General features: G+C 42.9%; 1 protein-coding gene across 10 annotated transcripts in view; it reads right to left on the bottom strand.

Moving 5' to 3' along the window:
• Positions 1-10,324: 10,324 nt before the first annotated feature.
• MAP4K4 (mitogen-activated protein kinase kinase kinase kinase 4) overlaps positions 10,325-17,358 on the bottom strand; it is a 133,746-nt gene continuing 126,712 nt past the window's right edge. For all 10 annotated transcript variants that reach the window (XM_027445809.3, XM_072031164.1, XM_038173234.2 and 7 more), the window contains 5 exons: positions 14,771-14,871; positions 13,876-14,025; positions 13,425-13,584; positions 11,535-11,674; positions 10,325-11,388 (listed from right to left, as the gene is read on the bottom strand). In XM_027445809.3, the coding sequence (XP_027301610.1) occupies positions 11,305-11,388; positions 11,535-11,674; positions 13,425-13,584; positions 13,876-14,025; positions 14,771-14,871 (635 nt within the window). In that variant the 3' untranslated portion in view covers positions 10,325-11,304. The remainder of the gene's footprint in view (positions 11,389-11,534; positions 11,675-13,424; positions 13,585-13,875; positions 14,026-14,770; positions 14,872-17,358) is intronic.

Genomic DNA, 17,358 nt, shown 5'->3' with positions numbered 1-17,358 from the left:
CATCCAGACACAGCTCAGCCAGCCTGCAGTCCCCAAAGTCTCTATTCCTTTCCCTACAAATGTCTGGAGAAGAACTTAAGCTTTCATTTCTTTGGTCTCACCATGCAAACATCTCCCAGCCACCGGGAAATCATGTCTTCCTCCATGCACTGCTGTTATCACAAAGGAAGGGGAAGGAGACCTTGAAGGCAGCCATTTTGGTAATGGAAATGAGAATGTGGTCCTTTCCCCACAACTAGAAATAAAACCGAAACCAAAAGGGTAGCCTATTTATAGAAATAAGGGATCAACAACTGCACTTTGGCTGTTTTCATGACCACACTCTCCTCTTCCGATTCTCTGTGGCTGCGCTCCAAGGGGGAACAGGGGCCTCGGGGCACTGAGCGCACCCATGGTGGCAGTGCCACGTAAGGAGGCAACCAAAACACGAAGCACTTTAATTCCCTCACAGGGATGGCCAGCAAAGGCCCAGGTGTGCTTGCTGATGGCTGGGCATCCCCATCTGCAGGGCCTGGTGAAGGTTTGTCCATCCCGTGGGAGCAGAAGTCAGCGGATCCCGGGCACGGGGATGGTTGTGGGGCTGTCTGCTCATTTGTCTCGGTGCCAACAGGAGCTCGCAGGCTGATTTAGAAGTAATTGCAGTGTGATCCCTTGCTGCATCGTGGGCTTGGAGGGAGGCACAAAAATCAGAGCAGGGGATGGGCTCTTCGCCTACCCCTACCAGTAGAAGGGTACCAGCTCTTCATTGCCTACTTCCTCACAATTTATCTGAATTAACTTTCATTGTCCTGAGGTACCTGGAATGTGACTGACTCTAGAGAGGAGCAGAAATTTCCAGATTTGTTCCAGTTAATGCTACATCCATATGTTTCTGCAGATTCCAGATTGACGGGTTTCGCTTCCAGGCAATGCTTCTGGCTGGAAAACACGAGGGAAAGTTTGAACTGCTAGTCATGCTCTAGACCATCTACTCTGACTGGTCTTTTAGGAATAAATGTTCTGCTGCAATGAATCCAAGCTGCAAACGGATCCCAGGGGAGCAATATATTGGATTGGTCTCAGTTAGGAAACACAATTGTGAGGCAGTCTCTGTGAATGCGTGAACAACTGTGCTGAATAACGCCCCACTTGATTTACAGCCACATGCACATGTGCAACAAGGAGCAGAGGGAATCTATTCCTTTTCCCCATATGCTGCAGCCTGGGGCTGGTGCCCACCTCCCAGTGAAGTGGTGCAATGAATCTCTCTTTAAAAGACCCCATACTGCAAGGGGAAAAGTTTCCTGCCAAGGGGAATGCGTGAAAAAATCGATTTCATGCTGTCTTCACAAAAACAAGATCACTGTATGCACTTTTAGGCAGAAGACACATTGTTAAAGGCACGACAATAAATCATCTTCCAAAGACAAGCTTGAGAAACAGACACCAGAAATCAGGGACCCACTGAAGACACAGGGTTTATAGCACAGCACAACCAGTGTTTTTCCTCCTTTTCAGGCTGAATATCTCTTTGTTTGACTGGGAACTTGTTTTTGCTTAGGAAATACCCAGCTTATCTCCTCTTTAATTAACAGCCACCTACTGCAAGCTCTCTTTTTCCCTCGGCCAGTTGGAGATGTGGCTGGTTAAACTCAAAGGACTTGTTCTCCCCTTGTGCATAGTGCACTTGAAGAGGCCCAAATCTCCGTTGTGACAAGAAACATCACTTCTAGTGAATGTGATTCTAGTGAACACCTACCCAAAACATGTGTGTCTGGAAGTCTGCAGCTGAACCCTGTGGGTGCTGTGGCCTGGAGGTAACCAGGAGCTGCTCACCTGGGGCAGGCAGCGAGGCGAGGAGCACCTCATGAGTGGAAGCTCTGGCCAGCCAGACAAAACATTGCTGCAGTTCTTATATCAGAACCATAACACAACAACAAAATGTAGAGAGGCTCATTAGGATTTGGGAACCATATCGAGTCGATACAATGTATGAGAAAAGGAGCACTTTGGATGACACCAAGTGCGATATACACAAGGCTCCAGAACTAATTAACGAGGATGAAGAGCTTTTGAGCACTTCTCCCTCCCATGAGGACCATCTGTTGAGTGAGCATGGCACTTCAAGAAAAGTCTGTACGTGTAATTAAATGCTCAACAGTAGTAAAAGGTGTCTGGGTTAAGTTTGGTATACTAAAGCCTGGTGTTTTTCAATTTTTAGCACTGTCAACATACTTTTTTTTTTTTTTTTTAAAGAGTTGTGTTACAGCATCAACTGGCTGTGTTACGCAAGGAGGCACTCAAAAACACGCAACAGGCAAGCCCTACACTGAAGACTCCGACGTCACAACAAACGCGTTAAAACGTGTGACGGGATTTAGGTACCTAACACCAGCCTCCAGTTCCCTTCCCGATGGCCATGGCACCTGGGACACCTCATTGTCCTGAGAATCCCAACGCTCTGCAGCAGCAAAAAGCCAGCCAGGATGTTAAAGGGCATCCAGGTTTTAGGCATCCAGAGGAATCCCTCTACAAGTAGCACTAACTATTCTGAGGCATCCATAGAGAGAATGCTAAGAGCAAACCTAGAATTCATCCCCTTGCCCTTTTGCTCTGGTTGCGGTGCAATATAGGGAAAGTTAACTTCTGTTGGGTTTTGTGTAACTTCTGGGTTTGTAATTTGGTACCAGTAGGGAGTTACTCACCAGCTGTGAAGCACTCAGTGCCTCAAGAAGAAGAGCAGATGTCCCACTGCCTCACCGGCTCATCCTTTGCAGGCCACGGCCATCCCAGGTCTCTGAGTCCACCAGCAGAACCACTGCCCCTTTGCACACCATGCCTGGCTCCTGGGGAGATGCTCACGAGTCTGCTGGTCACCTACCATGCTTTACAAAGGGGCTTTTAAGGCTGATTGCCATCAAGGACTTCTCATCTCAATACTGCAAACCGGAATTCATCAGCAGCTGATTTCCAGGCTTACCCATCTGAGCACCATAGATTGAACCAAGGATGCTGTTTGCCACTCTAAACTGTGTTGTCCTTGCTCTGAATTAAAGTCCTGAATTACCATTTTACAAAATAACTTAATCTTAAGCATGTGAAGAGCTGCATTGGAGCGCATTGCTGGTCAATGTTGTTGACGGCAGGCATGGCTTTATAGAATCATAGAATCATAGAATCATAGAATATCCTGAGTTGTAAGGGACCCTTAAGGATCATCAAGTCCAACTCTTGACACCGCACAGGTCTACCCAAAAGTTCAGACCATGTGACTAAGTGCACAGTCCAATCTCTTCTTAAATTCAGTCAGGCTCGGTGCAGTGACCACTTCCCTGGGGAGCCTGTTCCAGTGTGCAACCACTCTCTCTGTGAAGAACCCCTTCCTGATGTCAAGCCTAAACTTCCCCTGCCTCAGCTTAACTCCGTTCCCGCGGGTCCTGTCGCTGGTGTTAATGGAGAAAAGGTCTCCTGCCTCTCGACACCCCCTTACGAGGAAGTTGTAGACTGCGATGAGGTCTCCCCTCAGCCTCCTCTTCTCCAGGCTGAACAGGCCCAGTGCCCTCAGCCGTTCCTCATACGTCTTCCCCTCCAGGCCTTTCACCATCTTCGTAGCCCTCCTCTGGACACTCTCCAACAGTTTCATGTCCTTTTTATACTGTGGTGCCCAGAACTGCACACAGTACTCGAGGTGAGGCCGCACCAGCGCAGAGTAGAGTGGGATAATCACCTCCCTCGACCTGCTAGCGATGCCGTGCTTGATGCACCCCAGGACACGGTTGGCCCTCCTGGCTGCCAGGGCACACTGCTGGCTCATATTCAACTTGCTGTCTACCACGACCCCCAGATCCCTCTCTTCTAGGCTGCTCTCCAGCGTCTCATCGCCCAGTCTGTATGTGCAGCCAGGGTTTCCCCGTCCCAGGTGCAGGACCCGGCACTTGCTCTTATTGAACTTCATGCGGTTGGCGATCGCCCAGCTCTCCAACCTATCCAGATCCCTCTGCAAGGCCTTTCCACCCTCATTCGAGTCCACAACTCCTCCAAGTTTGGTGTCATCAGCAAACTTGCTCAAAATGCCTTCTATTCCTACATCCAGATCGTTTATAAAAATATTGAAAAGTACCGGCCCTAAAATGGAGCCTTGAGGGACCCCACTGGTGACCGCCCGCCAGCCTGACGCAGCCCCATTCACCATAACCCTTTGGGCCCTGCCCGTTAGCCAATTGCTCACCCATCGTATGATGTTTTTATTTAGCTGTATGGACAGCTGTGTGATGTGAAATACATCGCTTCATTTGAAAAAAAAAATATAATAATTGTGGTTTTGCTAGTGGAAAACTGAGATTCTTTCCACTGGCACATTTTGAAAAACACTGGAAAAATATGTTTTTATTTGAATGGCAGACAATAGATGAATTCATGCTTAACTTGCATTATTCCATTTTAGAAAAATTAGTTTAAAAAAAAAAAAAACTATCATAGCAGCACAGTAATGATAATTGCAGCTTAATTACCCATAACTGATTCTTTATGGCCTGAAATAATTTATTCTCCTTTTATACTCGTCTCTGATATCCATTAGAATCATTACAACTGTGAGTCTGTAATTACATACTTTGCATTTTAATGTTCTGTGCCGGTTCGTGCTCTCCTCTTATCTTTCAGTTAATTTTATTACCAAAGCATTGAGAAAATTTCCACGTGGATTTTCCAGAAGTTCTTGTGGTTTGATTTAGGTAGGTTTGGGTCTTAATGAAGTCCAGGGAGTCAGCTTGTAGGTCAGAGCTTCTGGGCTCACACTGCCCCAGCTCTGTCAGCCACTTACTCTGTGGAGTCTGCATTTTAAGCATTAAAATAGAGGAACTGTATGAGATTGGACCTTTAAAAAATAATAAAATAAAATAAAATAAAATAAAATAAAATAAAATAAAATAAAATAAAATAAAATAAAATAAAATAATAAAATAAAATAAAATAAAATAAAATAAAATAAAATAAAATAAAATAAAATAAAATAAATAATAAAATAAAATAAAATAAAATAAAATAAAATAAAATAAAATAAAATAAATAAAATAAAATAAAATCACAGAAGGCATTTTACAAGCTACAGTTAAAGAAACACGAGCTAATGCAGAATTCAAGGGGACCTTCAGCAGAGGAACCTGTTGGTCCTGTCTGGACCAGGAGCTCCAGAAGGGCTGAAGGTGCACCTTCCCTGCATCCTGCCATTGTGCCATCCAAAGGGGCTAAGTGGGTTCAACGGCTGAGGTGAAAGATTTCATACCAAAACCTCCGTTTTCTTCCTCTATCCCCAGCTCACTAAAAGATCCCAAGCACGTAATTTGCTCTCGTCTCTCTTTCAACTTCGCCTGTTCATAAAACCAGAGTCTTGCTAACTATACCGACGGGGCTCTGCTGAAAATTGCCTGAAACCTCTCTGTGACAAAAGCCTAGGCAAACAGTATTTTATAATCCCCTCACTCCAATGGCTTTTTCACAGCCAAAAAAAGCACTTTTTTTTTTTTTTTTTTTTTTTTTTTTCCCATGGCTAACACAGTATAGACAAAATTACTTCGGAAATGCAAATATTAAAATAAAATCGGGGTGTGACGCTGCCTTTAAATGGACAAATTGCGTCTAATGACAAACACGGGGTTGTGCAATAACAGCTTCACACGGAGGGCAAGTAGCATTTGAGCTGTGTGCAGCAGTTGGTACAAAGCAATCTCACTTTCCCATGCTGCGGGTTTGCCCCGCAGAACCAGCAGAGCCTGAGAATAAAATGTTAAACTCAATTTCCTGCTATAATTTAACAACTGGGGAAAAAGAAAAAAAAAAAAAAAGTGTAACTTCCTCAACTGGACTGAGCACATTTTTATTGAGTCAGGGATGTATTTTCTTAGACAACAAAACACCCTCCTCTCTCCTTCTCTCCCCAGTTTAGTATTGCCTAGAACAAGAGCGGGATAAACCAGAGAGATAAAAGAGGAGGAGGGAGGCTGTCGGTATTTCGGTATTTCTAGAGCAGTTTTTACCCTTTATGGGAGCAGACGCTGCATGGAGCCAGACGATCACGAAGTGCAAATGAAGCGACTGCAGGTGCCTGATGGTCTTTGCTTCCCCCATCCTGTAATTTCCACGGCAGTTCACACTGACACGGGAACCTGCCTTGCCGTACCTGTCTGAGCAGCACAATACCACACTGATTTTATTTTTTAAAGGAGAAAAATCTCAATATGACATTTTTTTCCAGCCTTTCCTGCTTTAACGGGTTAGAAACAGGCCAACAGCTGGGTGCTGGCAGTCAGCAGCGAATTTGCCCCCCTTGGAGCAGAGCTGCAATTTGCACAGCCGCTCCGCACACACCCGCGGCTCTTTGAGCTTCCATCCCTCGATGCCCCACGGCGTCCCAGCAGGCCAGGGATGCCCACCACGTGCAGCTGAGATCCTGGCTACCAGGCATGTGTCTCAAATGCCCTTCTCACAGCATCCCAGCATCGCTTCTCTGCTGGGCTGCGCGTGGTTTAGGGGAGAGGGAAAGCCGTGCTGCACAGCACCACGAGGCAGTGCCGGTACTTCTCCAGCGATGCGGGGAGGTGCCTGGGGGACACAAACAGCTCTGGGCTGAGCTGCTACAGACTCAGGGTAACAGGGAACTGGGCTACAGTGGAAATGTATTCGCCCTGCTATCAGCAAATTTGTTGCCTTTGACCATTTTCATGCGGCACAGTCCCGCGTTGAATGCAGTGTGCTCTCCCACAGGCTCTCCTCTTCCATTTGCAGTTGTTTCTCCTCCAACATTCACTTTATTTTTTTAATTTTACAGTACTCCCAGACAATGGCACAGACACAAGCTGACGAACAAGCTCTCTGCACAATAGGCAGCCCACAACACTCAGCTTTCCCCATTCATTACGGTCCCACACAATCCTATTTCTCTATCATGTCTTTCAGCAAAGCAACAAAAAAAAGAGGCTGCTTCTCCTCTCTCTTCTAATTTGCAGCGTTTAAAACTTTAATCTCATGTTTAAGTGTTCTTTACTTTTCATTACTCATATTTCCACTTGTATGTTTAAAAGCTTTGTAAAATAAAAATAAATAAATAAATAAATAAAAGGGCTCCTTTTGATGTCCGATTACTTCTTTCTCTGGTCTGACAACTGCAGCTGTTAATTACTATTGCATCTGTCAGTTTTAAATATGCACTTTTTTTTTTTTGCCTGCTATTCTTTTCTGCCCTCTGTTCCTCCCTCCTGCCCTCACAAGGAGCTCACTGAGGGCCTCCGCACTACTACTGCCTGCAGCAGCAGCTGGACAAGCATTTTCCCGGCCCCGTTAGCTTTCCAAGTTCAGACACCCTCGGTATCTGGTACTTGCAGGGGCAGAAAGCTGCGGGGCTCAAGGATTTCAGATACCCTTGTCTGTAGGAAGCACGCAAAACCCCGACACATGTTTCAGCCCTTGCCTTCTGAAGATGAAAGTGAGAAGGCAGGAGGCCGGGAACACACGCTTCCTCCTCCTCCTGCAGAGACCAGCCCGTTCGGAAGGAAACGTCTACTGCTTATCTCCACTGAAGAAAACAGGCACAGCCCATGGTGGAAACACACGTGCAAGAGCCGAGGAGAACCCCGCCAGTGCAAACAGCGGCCTTGTATCAAACCTGCTCAGTGCTCATGGCCTAGGACTTGGAAAGCCTTGATTTTTGTTGGAGCAGTGCTTTTATACCATGCAAGAGTCCGGCTCAGGGTGCTCCCTTAGCAGACAGTAATCCCAGCCACCAAAAATCAGGTCTGGGCGGAGGTGGGAGGGCACACTCACAACACTCCCAGGCTCTCCTCGAGGCAACTTCTTCCTTCTGAACCACTGGCCACTTCCTAACGTTCCTGATCTTCTCTTTTTCCTTTTTAAAGGAAAACCATAGTTCTCAAAAGAGCAACTGCACCAGGAGACAGGACTTGGAGTACAAAAAAAACAACAAAAAAAGCCCTAAAAATTAGCCCATGTTTACTGTCAAAGTCTATAAAATTATGAGATTTGACAATAAAGCTTGTGTTCTTATGATACATGCTACTAGGCATCATGCAGCTTGACTTCTGCAGCCAGGAGGTACTCAAAATACTTTCCACATACAATAGGTGTCAATTTGACTTTATTTAAGGAAAAACGGGGAAAAAACAGTAATTTCCATAATACACAGAAGACAAGTTAGATAGCACTGCAAAAAAAAGGCTGAGTGTTTTACTTGTCACCAGTCTGCTTTGCAGCTCTACGATTAGTAATTTTAATGCAGTTTGTCATTTTGTATTATTGTTTAGCATCTTTATAATCAGCAGAGTTTGGGGTTATAAATCACAAAAAGTGTACTACTACTATGAAAAACTAAAAAACCCACAAAAATCACTTTCAAATAAACCATAAATATGTGATGCACATTAGTGTAACAAAACCATTTTTGTAAACATTTTCTCCAACATAACATGTGCATAAGATAAAAAATAAAAACACTGCAGTCATACAAGTTAGGGTTACTTTGACTTAAAGATACAGAAAATTATTACTTATTAAAGCTTAAAACTAAATCTAGGAGCTTTTTCTTTTCTTCTTTGCTTACAAAAGCACTGTTTGAAGAGTTCGATGTCTGTATATGTAGTGGTTTTGTAATACTGTTTTTACCTTGCCATGTTGCTGTCCTGGCACTTCTGCGGAGGCGAAGGCTGCGGCGCGAGCAGCCAGCCCGGAGGAGTTTCCCCCCCAGGAGCCTCCAAACTTCAACAGCACGTATCCGTGACCTGGGAATCCCTACAGTACTGGAGCATCTTCCTCTGGGAGAATAGCATCGGCTTTCAAGGACTAACTTGATTTTGGACCGCATAGCGCTGGAAGAATTAAATCACGCAGACTGGCATTTGATCAAACCAGCTTCGGGAAGCTACACTACGGGGCCGCTGTGTGATTACACCCACGTCGCTTCTCCAAGTCCCCCTTTAGTTCATTATAGTACAAAAAAAGAGTTGATCGTTCTTCTGGCTGAGCGTGCCAGGCATGAAAAGAACACATCCTTCACCTTCAACGCTATCCAAAAGTCATACGGTTAAAAAAAATATTTCTAGGTCCTCCTCTGCCAGCAAATGTAAGGCTTTCTTGAGTTTTGATTCTTTTGGTGTGTGGGGTGTGTGAGCGTGTCTGTGTGTGTGTGTGTACATGCACTTGTGGTATGCATTGACCACTCACTCTCAAAACTGTCTGTGATGTTCACAGGAGAGTCTTCAGCAGAAGCGCTGCTTGGGTTTGCAGGGTTTACAGCAGTCGGATTGGATCCCACAAGAAGGGTCGGTCGAGTCTCAGCTCTGCACAGCTCGTGCTCTCGGCTGCCCACCGACCAGTCACTCGAACGGTCGAGTCTGACTGAAGAAGACGTGTTTAAAAAGCCCTACCTGTCACGCCGTGAGGGAAAGTTAAACGCAGCAGAAGACAAAGCCCGTGAAACACTGAGAGCCTGTTCACTGAATGAACAGCTTAAGGCAGCTGTCAACAAAGTACCCCACCGAAGGAATAATAATAATAATAATTAAAAAAAAAAAAAGTAAAAACCAAACAAAAAGATGGCTGAATCATGACACTGTGCATTATTACATCACCAACAGATTATTATACACTCAAGGTTTCTCAAGTAATGAACATGTAGCCATTAAACAAATTATTACTCTCAAGACATTTATTACAAATGTCAGAACTTATTCATAAAATAAAACTGACTTAAAAACAAAACAAACAAAAAAAAAAAAAAAGAAAGAAAAAAGCCAGAGCTGGGATCTTACATCTAAACACAGGTATACGCTGTTTTTTTATGAATAAGCAGTATTAACTACATTCTTAAAAGAGTTTTAGTGCATTGCATTCTTAAAAAAGAAAAACATCACCGCCCCAAAACGTTTCCTACAACATTTAACAGTTTATAGAACTAGCCTAGTTATTTTACCTGCCTGTTACTAAGCCCACGTGTTAGAAGAGTGAAACCTCCGGTTTTAGGCTAAATTCGGACTTCTAGTAAGGATGAAATTGGTTCCAAAAAATGCTTGCTTTCCAAATTTAGTAAGCAAATTACATTAATCAGTGTCTCACTGCCATAACGCTACCACTATTGCCCCAATGGACCACTCTCTCCTCCTGCTGAAACTTGCTACACGATAACAGTCAGAAACCTTTCGATCTGGTAGTTTTGGTATTAAGATTAAATTAGACATTAATGGTTTTCATCTAAAAACGTATAAACTAAACCACCTCTTTTATTTTATGCATTAAAAACAATGAGGTAGGCACAAAAAATAAACATATGTAGTTTGGATTTTATTTCTTTTTTTTTTCTTTTTTTTTTTTTTTTTAGTTCTGCGAGTGCAGACTGTGGTAAAACTGTTGTTGCACTTCTAGGTTTAAACAAAAATTAAACCTTTAACTGAGGCAGTGCTAATACTGTGACATAACCAAGTTCTGGCCTAACACAGAATCATTATAGAAAATGAATGTTTTTTTTTTCTTTATTTTTCGTTGTTGATTTTTTCTTTTTTTTTTCCTTTTTCCTTTTTTTTTTTATCATCTGCACATGTTTCAGGCAATACCTGGTACACAGAAAATGACTAAAAGTTATTGGCGAGGCCAAAATAAAACTGCAGAAACAAAACAAAAAAATAATCAAGAATTCCACCCCAACCCCTTCCCACCCTCCCTGTCCCCAAGAAGAAGTTATCCTAGTCACTGTGTCTTTCACATTTTATAAATATTAACTTCTTAAAACCTGCACCTTCCTCTTTGTCCACATATTGTCACATTACAAAAAAGAAATGTCAATTAAATACATTGTTAACATTACTAGATAGACTAGATCTGCCCTCTGTTTCAGCCAGTCTGACTCTCTACACCACTTCTCACCTTCTCTTGCCTGCCTCCTGTCCACTCAACAGCATGTTCATGATAAGTCTGTGTTTATTTTTCCTTTTTTTTTTCCCCCTCTGTTTCCACACTAACAAACAGAGTCCTTCAAAGCCTAGGAATCCTGGAGCTGAAGGGAAAAAAAGACCTGTAGCTTTCTAGCATGATCCCAAACCTCAAAGACTTTGTAGCACCTGATGGCAATATCTTTACAGCACCAGCTGCCTTGCAGCCTCAGTTGAAAAACAAAAAGAAACCTAACACCAGTGATGCCTGCACACACATTTACACAGAGTGCTGCTGCATTAGTGCAGGTCTGTACTCCAGTTGAAAATAATTCCGAGTTATGAAGATCTCAGACTCTGGATGTCAGCAATCCCTCACCACAGCTCACTGCTTCTACCAGCTCAGAAGAGAAGTCCTGCCAAGGGTCATGAAATAGACTTGACTGCTTCCACCTGACCGCACGGAGGCAAAGAAGACCTGCAAAGGAAAGAGAGAGGGAAATTCAACAGGTAGAGCAGCAGAGGCTTCAATTTGTCTTCACCGCCCGTGATATTTACGGTGCAATTACAGCTCTGTACAGTTTATCATCTTGTCACGTAACAGGGACCGGGGGTGGCTCATACCTTGTCGTTGCGTTCACATAAGAACTTGAGTCTCTGTGCCCTTTTGTGCATGAACACACCGTCCAAGTGTCCAGTTTCCACTGATCGTATTTCGATCGCTTTTTCTCCCCAGCCCATAATCTGATTGGATCGAATATACGCTGTGGGGAGAAAGCACAACACAACATAGCCCATTAGGACAGGTAGAGGGAAGCACAGAGGGACTGAAAAAGCAGAGGAACATAGTTATATACTGTACTTAGAAATGACCTGTGTGCACACTCAGAGTGCTATTTTGGTCTTCAACATCTTCACAATGCCCCCAGATCCTTTTTTTATTTAAATTATTTCCACGTGGGCTTTCCATGTCAGTACCATAGTTCGTGCCTGAGCATTTATGACATGATGGAAGCTTTCCAACCTTCAATTAAATGGAAGGAACACTGAGTTTTACACAGGCTTTTTTCTCCCAAGTTTGGCAAGGAGACAGGTTAATTAGGTGTTGACAAGGAGAAAACAGAACCCAAGGTTTAAACAGACTAAGCCTATCCAATCTGGAACATCCCCAGCATCAGTTCAGTGTCTTAGGGTATTGTTTCTCTGACTTGTAGGAGTTTAGATAAATAAAGCAAAAATCAAGCATTTTGCCTCACAGTATCACTGGGGGAAACAGATTAGTATTAGAATGAGAAAAAAAATCTGTTCTTGATAGCAGTAAAAATTGAATAAAGGAGAAAGGCACCAGCACTATGAAAAGGTATATTCAACAAGCAATTTGATGGATAGTCTTATGAATTCTGCCAAAACTAACATATGGGAACTTAGTGAAGAATAAGCTGTTGACTCTGATTTGTATGCATACTTAATGGAAAAATGAAAAGAATAACAATAGATCTTAGCAAGGAAATTTTTATAAGATTTAATTTCACAATACTTCTCTATGTTTTGTTTTTTTTATATATATATATTAATTTTCATTTAAATGAAACCAAATTATCTACTATACAGCACATCTATACCATCATGCCTACCATTGTGCTGGATATTTATTTACTTTTACATATGTCACGAGTGCTAAGTGGGCCAAATAGTTTATTAAAATTGTCAGATGAGATGTTCAGATGATGCCAACTGCCTCAGTGCTATTTACTTCATGGGCACTCCAGTTCCCAAAGCCTCTATGGTTTTTCACTTAATATAATCTGCTTGCTTCCAGATCTAGTCAAGAGCTAATCACCAGCAGAGTGAACATGCACTGCATGAAACTTCTTTAAATTTCCTCCTCTGTTATTGTTCACGTTACTCTAAGAGCTATCAGCAGTAACCTCCTAATACGTGCATCCATTCCCAAACAAGCAAACCCAAAGTGTTTGCACAAAAAAATAAGGTGTAATCACAGCCCGTCCTATGCTCATCACTGCAATAAAGCAGCACAGATAGCAAGAGCACCTATATCAGCACCGTGATTACAGTATCATGCTAAGATAGATGAACAAACTGCAGGTAAATTAAAATAAACCCATCACATCAGATATGCAGACCGTTATCAATGTAGAAGTACCCTTAATAATATCCTACCTGTCTGCCTCTTTATATACCTTTATACTAAAGGGTTTTCATAAATTTGCTGATGTGCAGAAAAAAAAAAATTGTAGTGAATTTACAACGGCCCTCGTGTTTATTAAATGAGTTTTTTTATTTCTGCACTCCACAAGTTTGTTTGGATTTTGTTCTAAAAAACTCAACACAAAACAGATCCATATGAACCCTCTGCACTTAGTGCAGCTGTTTTCCAGCAGTATTACAGCAGCGCTGCCTCTGAATCTGAAGTCAAACCCAATGCATTTTCCTTCTGCCCACATTCACGCTCCCTTATGCCACAATTGTATTTGATTCTCTCAGGGCACTTACCAACTGAAGTTGGCATCTCTCCCCACTGCAGAACCACGTCCTTGGTGATCCTTCCATATGTGTTTACATAAACTCCTTCATCCTCATAGCAGACCAGTAGCTCCATTCCATCCGTATTCGGGAGAATTATGATTGCATGAGGTTGGATACTGCTCTGGATCTACAGAAACAGAGAAGTAAGGCCAAAGTCATTTTATGATTGCCTTGCTGGCCAACACCAGCCCTGAGTGAGCAGCTCCCAGCCAAGGAGACATATGGACCTTAGGGACAGGACAGAGAGTGAGGTACAAGACCCTAAGATACATTCACTTGGACCCCTCCATCTGCTTTTCCACTGCCAGTGGCTGGCAGTGATTCACAGGGTCCGACAGACATTTTGGTCATCTGAGGAAAGGAAGAGAGGGAGAAACCAGAAGGAAAGAAAAAAGTCCAGTCCAGAAACAGCTCTTACATGTGTTGGTAGATAAATGTCATAGACTGATCCCGAATCCACATCAACGGCATGGAAGCCAGCACAGGAGCCATAGATCACTTTTAGTCTCTGACCTTCTTCTACTGTTAGATCCACCAGCAATGGCTTATGTACCAATTCCCCAAATGACTGTAAGACAATAATCAGTGAGATTTATTTTACTGCTTAGAACCACAAGGGTATTTATAAAAATATGCTCTTAACACACATATTATAGGTCTATTCCTCCAGCGTGCCTCTGGCCTCCATTCACCAGATCAATTGGGTTAGCATCTTCCACACAGAAGGAGAGATTTACTTAGCACCCTGTTATATTTCAACCACATATTTTTACATGCTGTTTTCCCTGGGGTTTGATTTAGTTGGTCTGCTTCATTTTACTAGTAAGAATTGCTTTCCCCAAAGTTCAGGGCAATTTGACACTCCTGTAGCATTTACTTCAACCTGCACCACCGGCATTAACTCATTGTCTGCAAATCAGCCTGGTAATTACTCCAAGTCAGCTAACTTCATTCTTGCAGCATTCAAAATACAGTAATGTTGAGCATCAGCTAATGATGTTCACACGAAGAAGTTTTGACTCAGTTCACTTCTCTCGGCCTCATGGTTTATTTATAGAGAGGAAACAAAGCATTGGGATATCGTGTCATTTTGATCGTTCATTTATGCTTGGTTACAACTTAAGAGTTATAGGTATACTGCCTCTCATAGCCAGCCTCCCACACCCTTTAACAAAAATATACTATGATGTTCATGGCAGATTTACCAAATAGCTTGTAACACAGCCATGATAAAATGTCAGGCCAGTTTTGTAAAAGGGGTAACTGCAACTTGGTAGGTGAAAATCCTATGTGTGACTGAAATAAATTGTTACCTTAAAGGCCATAAATTTGTGGTATGGCTTTGGTGCCCATGCATAGACTTCCACAGAACTCTTCAATGCAATTACCAAGAATTTGATTCTTTCATATTTTACTGAAATTTAAACAAAACAAAAGTCAGTTCAGTAATCATACCAAAGTCATTCCAGTTACTTTAAGAAAGCAGAAAATGACAATATTTCTCCCTACTTACATACCTTTCAAGGTTTTCAGTAACACTGCATTTTAGAATTGCTAATTCTATGTAGCTGAGAATTTTGACACGTTTATGCCACAAAAATCATTGCTCTTGTCAGTAACTGAACCCATCACCATGCTTTCAACTACCTAGTCAGTACACACATATTGACACTTTTCTTTCCACATTAGACAGTGCTTGCTCATCCAGAAATCAGTCTTCAGTCAGGGGCAATTACAGTAAAGGAAGCCAATGGCTGTGGCAGAGTTTATTGGCAGTCACAATCACAGCGCTGTGGCAGCGGTATTTTGAGCCGAGGGAAAAATTCCCCAGAGAAAGGGAGGGAAAAGGAGGAACTGAAATGAAAAGCTAAGAAGTAATGAAATAAGTCCAGTTCAAAAACAAAAGGCAACTGTTGTTTTGTTGTCGGCTGCTTTTTTAATTTGTTTATTGCCAAAAGGCTCTGTTACCAAAAACTTCCCAGGAAAAGACTAAGTGGCTGCCAAAAACCTCTTCCTCAGCAGATGGCTTAAAGGAAACAGGTAGCTGACAAAGTAAACAAGTTGTATCACCTGAACTTTCTCTAACTGACCTTAACCCTAATTCTCAAGTAAAACACATGTGCTCAAGTCACCTTCATGACAATTCCGGTGACACGTTTTACCTTCTGCCTAAAGAATGGAAAAGTTTTCAGAGGGGTTAAGGAGTCAGGAGTTTCTCTAGAACATTTCAGAAACATAAGCCCAAAAGCAGATTCGCCCACAGAAGATGCAACATTATTCAGTATTTAGCAACATTTTTTTTTTTTTTGGCAGAGACAAATGCAGCAATCATTGCTTTTCAGCCACAAAATGCTACTAAGCAGTGCTAGTGCAAAGACATGAAAAAAAAATCAGAGAATTTATCAGAAATAATAATGTGTCATTACATAGCTGATCTGTAAATTCTCAAATGTATCTCTGTTCCCACACTCAAACAGTTGGCAAATTTAACCACCGAAAAAGGCTCTGTTTACTATCACTTTTTTTTCAGGACAGGACCCATGAAATCTAGAAATGGGCATTCAAGTAACGCTGCTGGATCTGTATTTCCAGCTGCCATCTGGGTTTGTGCTGGAAGATACGGTGAGGACTTGCAAAATGTTGAGGTTTGTTAACCTGTTTCTTTTTTGGAGGAGAGGGGAAAAAAAAAGGCATTATTTGGGTGACACCTAGAAAGCTCAAGAGATTTCTTCTCTCTTTACCTCAAGTTTTGGGGGAATGGTGATTTTCCAAAACACTGAGTAATTCCCTGCACCTCCACCTTCTGCCGTTATTACCTCCCTACCAAAACTGATTTTAAAAAAGGGCAGGAGTGAAAAATCTCAGACTTGTGAGAACAACGCTTCTTTAATAAAAACTATTTTCACGTCTTTTAGGTATCTGACTATTGTACAAGCCTGTAGCTGTTCTCTGTTGGTAGGCAGCAGGGAGACAAAGCTGCTACTTGCTCCCTTTTACTCTGCAGGAAAGCAAGAATACTGAGCTGTAAGTGCTAGAGGACTTGACACTTTTTCAGCAGGCAAAAAAAAAAGCCTCTCAACCTCCACAGCTGTACCGGCTGAAAAATAGAGCTTTTGTTCAGTCTTGTCTGGCTCGCAAGACTTCTTGGAATATTTTCTTGGGGAAGAAGGGGGTGTTGAATAAAACCACCTTATCTGTGAAAGGGAACCTTTGATAATCTTCACTCTTTGCTCTGGGTGCTATCTGGGAATTCACCCAAATTTGAAGTTTCAAAAGAGCAATTTATCATTTAGAGGAGCCAAAAGTTGCCCGAAGCGACCAAGCTCCAGAAATACCACTTCAGCCTGACGTCTGAGAGCCCTGTAGCATCAAAGAGACGGGGAAGCGGCCAGTGCCAGCTGCCTCGGTGGCAGCCACCAGACTGCAGGCGCGACTATTCGCAGGGCTCATCCTTCTTGGGAACTGAGGCACAGCTGTCCAAGAGGCCTCTCACCACCTGAAGAAGTCTACTGTACGTTTCTGGTTCAGAGGGAAGTTCAGTGCCAGGCTGCAACAAATCACTCTTCATCTGGAAGAGAATGCTCTTTGTGTCGCACACTTCCCTGCTGGAAAGCCTCCTTTCAGTAGCTGTTAATGTATTGCTAACAGGCCGCTTCATTACGCTGCTGGCACCCTGGGGTGTGATCCCGGAGAAGCACATTATTAATTGTTTTTGGGGTCAAGCCCGAGGTTCAGCAGTCCCTTCTGCGGTAGCTATTGATGACTCCCCGTGAGCAGGTTTTTGCAAGAGCACGTGTACGACAGAAGGAGACCGAGCTCAGTCCGACTGCTGCTGCTCTGCATTGACTGACACAGCTTGAAAGGAACTGAGCTGGCACTTAGGAGAAAGCCAAATCAAACG

The sequence above is a fragment of the Anas platyrhynchos genome, chromosome 1 (genome assembly GCF_047663525.1).
Source record: "Anas platyrhynchos isolate ZD024472 breed Pekin duck chromosome 1, IASCAAS_PekinDuck_T2T, whole genome shotgun sequence".
Taxonomy (NCBI): domain Eukaryota; kingdom Metazoa; phylum Chordata; class Aves; order Anseriformes; family Anatidae; genus Anas; species Anas platyrhynchos.
Note: the sequence above shows the minus strand (reverse complement) of the source record. Positions and strands in the feature narration are given on the sequence as shown.